This window comes from Zingiber officinale, chromosome 11B (genome assembly GCF_018446385.1).
Source record: "Zingiber officinale cultivar Zhangliang chromosome 11B, Zo_v1.1, whole genome shotgun sequence".
In the NCBI taxonomy this organism is placed as follows: Eukaryota; Viridiplantae; Streptophyta; class Magnoliopsida; order Zingiberales; family Zingiberaceae; genus Zingiber; species Zingiber officinale.
The window spans coordinates 9,227,546-9,234,006 of NC_056007.1; the positions used below are offsets into that span (position 1 = coordinate 9,227,546).

A 6,461-nucleotide genomic window follows, 5' to 3' on the forward strand; every position below is an offset into this window, starting at 1 on the left:
TTCCTGCATACTTAGACACAGGGGTTAAATACTAACAGAATTTAACCTAACTTGGTTGATCATATCAAAATTACTTTGAGGTATTAACAATTTGAGTGTCTTTACCGTTGCATCATTGCCCAAAGAAGAATCCTAAATGAGAGGTGTTTTGATAATATTCAATTTCGGAGGTGGTATGCAAAAAAGAACATGAGTGGGGTAGAATGAAGATCTTCCTTTTACGTCGTAAGTTTAGCCCGGCCCATTGATTGTTTGGATCGTGGAAGAGTCCGATCAAGATCTCAATTTCGAAGACTTGGCTTCGAAGACTTCGCCGCCGGCTCTGCTCTGCCTCTCCGCTCATGGCCTCGTCGTCCGAGGGAGCTGACGATGGGGTTGGCTCCCTCTTTGAGGGCATGGTCCTCTTCTCCTCCTCCATCGATCTTTCGCTTCCTCAAGTAGACGAGTCGCCGCCATCCGCCGTCGCCACCGTCACTTCCCAGCCACCACCTTCCCCCCAGTCGAAAGCACTCGATGAAGACCTTTTCTCCGATCTCACCCTGCAGGCCCCCTCATCCCCTCCGCCAGTCCTCGATTCTCCTAAGACGACTCCTATTCCTCAGTCCTCGACTGTCCAGCCTCTCGTCCTTGTCTCTCGCCAGGCCTCCCGAAAGAAAAAACGAGCCGTTCGCATCGGCTATGCACGAGAATCTCTGGCTGCCGCATCTTTGGACGACGCCCGTCGTCTCTCCGATCCTTCTTTTAGCAGTTCTTCTGACCCGCCGTCCGCAATTGGAACGACCTCTGATTCAAAGGCGCCAATGGTAGACGAGACGCCTATTGCTTCTTCGCCCCGTTCTGTTGGTGGAGATGTAGGTGCTGATCCACATCAAGAAACGGACACACAGGTGGAGGAGGACGATCCGCCTCCTGCATCTCCTAGTCCTGAGCCTTTGGGACAACAAAAAGATGAGGGTAGCTCCTACGAAGTTGTTGTCAAAGGAGACAGCAGTCAACCACCCCCAGATGGAGTAGAAGAAGCAACTCTCTCCGTGGGCGAATCTGCTGCTAAAGGAGACGTCTTTGGCTCGGCAGAGGAAAGACTCCTTCTGGTCAGGGCTCGAATCTCTGAAAAGCTCCAATCTATCCGGAAAAAAACATCTTCGGCTTATGCGGAGAGGAAGGAGTTGGAGAGGAAACGGCGGATGATAGTTGAGAGCGTGAATACTGCTTCATCTAGGCATAAGGACCTGGAAAGTGAGCTTGAGATAGCCTGCGAGTCTGAGGACTTTGAGAAGGCGGAGAAGGTCAGCAATGACATTGCAGCCGTTGAAGTGGAAAAGGACAAGCTTTTGCTCTCATTGAAGGATGCTGAGGCCGATTGTGAGCGTGCCGAATCTAAAATGCAGGAAGTGCTGGAAGAGCAAATAGTGGCAGAGGAAGAAGGTATTACGCAGCTGGAACAGTTTGCTAAGGTATGATCCTCAGAAGAAAACTCCTTTACAAAAATGTTTTTTTTCCCAGAAGAAATAAACCTAGATTTGTTGATAGAGAAGAATATGCTGTGGTGACTACCTGAAATCTAAAAAGCATAGGAAGTTGTACATTTGTAACTTGAAAAAATAATCATTGTACATCTAATTGCTATAATTCACTAGACCTCTTTCATTTCTGTTTAGACTTTGTATCTTCTTTGAAGTGATAATCAAGCTACTAATAGGATTATAAACTCTTTTCCCCATATTTGTCTGCAGCATAAGTTACAATCTTTTTCCTTTCGTTCATTTATTATATTCAATAGTTCTTAATGCATATACATAGGCACACTCAGCAACTCAGCTAGTGTTTTTGTAAAGCATTTCATGAATAAACCGTGACCACAATGTATCAAGGGTGTTGACATGATTCAATAAAGGTGATTTAGTAGCTTTATCATTTTTTTTTAAACTCATAACAATAGTGTGATGTATCATCTCTTTGACGAGTGATTTAATTTCCCCATTGAGAGTGATTCAATCACTATGATCATTTTAAATCATTATTAAAAAAACATAAGGTTGGTACTTGTACCACACTAATGCCCTTGCTTGTTAAGATACTCAAGTTTTCTTGTAATACTTGGTTCTTCTACTGATCAATGGGTCATGGAACCTCTTTCTTTGGATTAAAGGTTCGCCTTGCATGAGCATGTAAATGTTTACTTCATTGTCCCTTTTTTTTTGTATTTGAAACAAAAAAATATAGGTCTATTCTATAACTTGTTAAATTACTTGTGTTTTTGTTCACAATAGTACTTTCTCCATTTATAACAAGATCCTAATCAACTTCCTGATCCTCTTCTTCAAAAATTAGCACTACATGATGGCCATTGGCATTTTAATATTAGGAATTCCTTTGAAAACTATAGTGGAATCTTCTGTTTGAATGTTCAGCCACGTTTGGTAGGACGAATGAAATGATATCATTCTCTCAGTGATTCCATTTTCAATGTTTAGTTTAGGTCGTTCCAAGAAATGAGCCTTCCCATTAAGTTTGATGGATTAGGCAAACTAGACTTCTTGCTAAATACGGATATAATGCTTCTATAGATTTTTGTTTGCACTTCAATGTGCCCTTGTGGCAGCATGCATATAATTCCTGGCTGGATACTTGGATGTCCAATTGGATTCTTCATGAATCATTTCTTTTTGTAAGTTATGATAACAACTATTAGTAAAATTCTAATCCTGACATATGGTTTTCCAATTGGATTCTTCATGAATCATTTCTTTTTATAAGTTATGATAACAATAATATAGTAATATTCTGATCATGACATATGGTTGCCTTATATTATACATTCGTATCTCCCACATTCATAGTTCTTCAAACAGGATTGAAATGATTGTCATATTTAGTGTATAAAAGTTTTTTTTTTTAAATTCCTTCTGTGTTTCATGGTAGTAGCACCTGGAAGCTACTTGGTCTTATGACCCAAGTCTTGATTAGATACTTCACATAGATTTGGCATTTTGGGAATGTCTGGCAAGAACTTGTGGACTACTAAGGAATCTTATACAAGGAACACGAATTCATCATTTTGTCAATCGGCTGACATTACTTGGTTCTAGCACATCTAGGCTTTTATGTTTCAAAATGTCAATGTTTTTTTTTGTGATTTCTATCATCTCTAAAACTAATATATTAATGTTTAGAGGGAAAATGGTATCTAACGTGGCAGTATGATTCTCTTTCACTATCTTCTGAGTTAACTGTTATGGAATCAATTTTATGCAGGTGCTGATGTGGCATTTCTTTCCACTGATATCTTCTATTATTCATGCCACTTTGCTTATATTACTTAGAATCATACATATGATTTGCTCTTCCTTTCCATAGGTTGCAGCTGATAATGCAGACTGTATCCTTAAAAATGCAGAGGAAGTGTTTAATAGAGAACAAGAAGAATGGCAATCATCAGCTGAATTGTTGGACATTAAGAAGCTAGAAATGAATGTTGAATCACAATTAATATCAGAAGTGCAAACAGGATTGGAAAATGCAATAGAAGATCTGGTTAAGCACGAAAGGGCTGAAAAAGAAATACTGACAAGAAAAGGTGTTATTTTGGCAAAAGAATTGGATGAACTACTTCAATTAGTCAGATTGAAGGAAGCTGAAATTGCAGAAAACAAGTCTCAAATTGAAAATGTTGAGGAGAGAATTTCTAATACAGTTTCCTTGTTCAACGAATCCAGATCTAGTATTGAGACCAAGCTCGAAGATATGCAATCGGCCTCTCGCAAGGTAGAATCTGAAAATGATGCGTTAGTGATAAGACAGAAGGAAATTAATGAAGTTATGTGTTCAGCACAAAAGATGAGGGGAAAGATAATGGAACTTTCTTCTGTTTCCTCTGATGAAGCAAAAACTTATCAGGATTCAGTCGTTTTGAAAAAAAAGTTGGCATCTTTGATTTTGAAGTCACGGGAGGATAGAGTGAGGTTCTCAAAGACAGAGGAAAATATTCTGGAAGACATACAGATACTAAGACAACAAATTTCAGCTGCTAGAAGTGCTCTGCAGGTTAGTCACACATGGTAGTAATAGGCTTGTTCACTATACATGAAGAATAAGTAAAATTTGGTGGTTTACATCGTCTTTTTTAACAATTTATTTGGCCTGTTAATGCTAGCCATATTCACAACCTGATATTTGTAAGGGCATCTCTTCCATATCCCAACAATATTCTGTGTTATCAGGGCCATGACTAAAGATGATTCAGAATTAATCTGAATTATTAGTTCTAAATCTTCTAAAAGTTCGTCTTTAATTATGTTGAATATGATAATACTGCTCTTCTTGAATTACAAATATAAATAGATGGATGACATTTGTTTTCCTTGACACTTTTATTCATTCTACAGGAGCTATCTTCAACCAGGGCAAGCATCCAGCAAGAAGTTTCACTATTCAAACAGAGAATAGGCTTCATTGAGAAAAGAGTCCCTGAGCTGGAGGCTGAAAAGAAAGTTGCTGCTACTGCCAGAAATTTTAAGGAAGCAGGGCGGGTTGCAGCTGAGGCTAAGGCATTGCAGAGTGAAAAGGAGGATTTACAAGATAAACTGGAGAAGGCCGTCTTGCACTTAGAAAAACTGGAAGAGGATATCAAAGGAAATGTAGACAAAATACAGGATAATGAAGTTTTACTTTCCGTCAAAGAGAAAGAGGCTGCATTGGCTGGCTGTAACAGACTTCAACTAGTTGCTTTGGCCGCCAGGGCTGAAAGTTTAGCTGCTCTTCAATTGGGCGATGTCGAAGAAGGCAATATATTACTTAAAGAAGCTGAAGCTGCAGAGTCCAAAGTGATTGAACTTCAAAAAGACTATGACCTTGACATGGAGGTGGATGGAAACAACCTCTTAATAAAACTCGATGGAATCGAACTATCTGATTTCTACTCAAGTGGTAGATAATGGGTTGAGAGTTTGCAACACAGGCAAGGTTTTCGAGACCATCTAAATGTTGTGAGACAGCAACAATGTGAAGATGCTACCCATGAGAGTTCCAGTGAGATCCTATTCATAAATACTTATGTGATTGATTACTTCTCGGCTTCTCGGCTTTCACTTGAGCAGGGATGGTTTCCTTGTTTACACCTTTGTATGCAATTCCTCCAGTTGCATCGTCTCAATTCTCATTTCAATTGTAATAATCAGCAAGTTTAGATTAAACAGGTTGAGGATTTTGTTGCGATTTTTTGTGTTTGACTAGTATATAAATTTGTTACCTTGCTCCTTTTGGTCTGACTCTGTTGTGATTCTTTGAAGTTTGGTGTTTAGCGGCACGCACTAGGGTTACCATCCCATAAACAACTTGTCGATCTCTATGAATCTCTGCCTCAATGAGATGATGCTCTTGCTCCATGTGATTATGATACCCAAAGGCGATGTTACTTCTCAAAAAGGGGGGAAAAAAGAGTTAATTGAATGAAGAACAAATGCCTGTGTGTGTGTTTCATGGCATTCAGAGATACTGCAATTCCTAGTTGCACTTTCACCACTGCATGGAGTAATTTCAAAGTAGGGTTTGAATTTGTTTTTCTTTTCCCCTTTTCCATTCAATCTGTCAAAGGTCCTATCAATTTGTAATATCAAATTGGATGAACTTCTTTGCCAGGAAGCTTCACGGAGATCTCTCTCTCTATATAATACACAGTGTGTCCATGTCTATGCGTGACTTTCACTATAGTAGTGCTTTGCCACTTTTTTATTTTAATTTTATTACTGTAACACCGCCCCGTTAGAAATTAAAAAAAATCCTTCCACTTCCTTTTTCCTCTAAAAAAAAAAATCTAAACATTTTGAATTCTTCATCTCCCCTTTCCCTCTTAAAAACCTAAATATTTTGAACCCTTCATCTCCCTTTTCCCTCTCAAAAACTCAAACATTTTGAACTTTGCTCCTTCGAGCTCCCTCGTACCACCCTTCAACGTCTTCGTCAATCAACTCCCTTGGTGTCACCTCGCCTGCCTGTGGCTGTTCATCTGCATATATGTGCTCATATTCTACTATCTATCTTTTAACTCTCTACTCCTGCCTCGGTTTAGCGTTTAACACGTTGTAGTAGCTACAATTTGGTAACTGCTGCAACGTTCTTGTTTCGGGACGTTTTGGTGTAACCATATTGTTGCAGCTATGATTTTGTATATGCTATAACGTAGTTACACCAGAACGTCCCAGAAACCCTTCATCTCCCTTTTCTCTTTCAAAAACCCAAACATTTCAAACCCCCTCGTTTCCTATTTCCCTCTTAAAAACCCAAACATTTTGAATCCTCCTCCTTCGAGCTCCCTCATGTTGCCCTTCACCATCTTCGCCAATCATCCCTTGGTACTGCCTCACCTCGCCTCGCCTGCTGCGACTGCTTATCTATATGTACGTGCCCATATTCAATTATCTATCTTTTAATTCTCTATTCTTATCTCGTCTTAGGGTTTAGCA

At 39.4% G+C, this 6,461-nt stretch overlaps 1 protein-coding gene across 1 annotated transcript; it reads left to right on the plus strand.

Annotated features, from left to right (window-relative positions):
• Positions 1-223: 223 nt before the first annotated feature.
• Positions 224-5,264, plus strand: LOC122034252 (myosin-2 heavy chain-like). The gene is made up of 3 exons (XM_042593419.1): positions 224-1,454; positions 3,358-4,044; positions 4,386-5,264. Exons 1-3 carry the CDS (start codon positions 342-344, stop codon positions 4,932-4,934), a joined length of 2,349 nt encoding a protein of 782 aa, XP_042449353.1. The 5' UTR covers positions 224-341; the 3' UTR covers positions 4,935-5,264.
• The last annotated feature ends 1,197 nt before the right edge of the window (positions 5,265-6,461 follow it).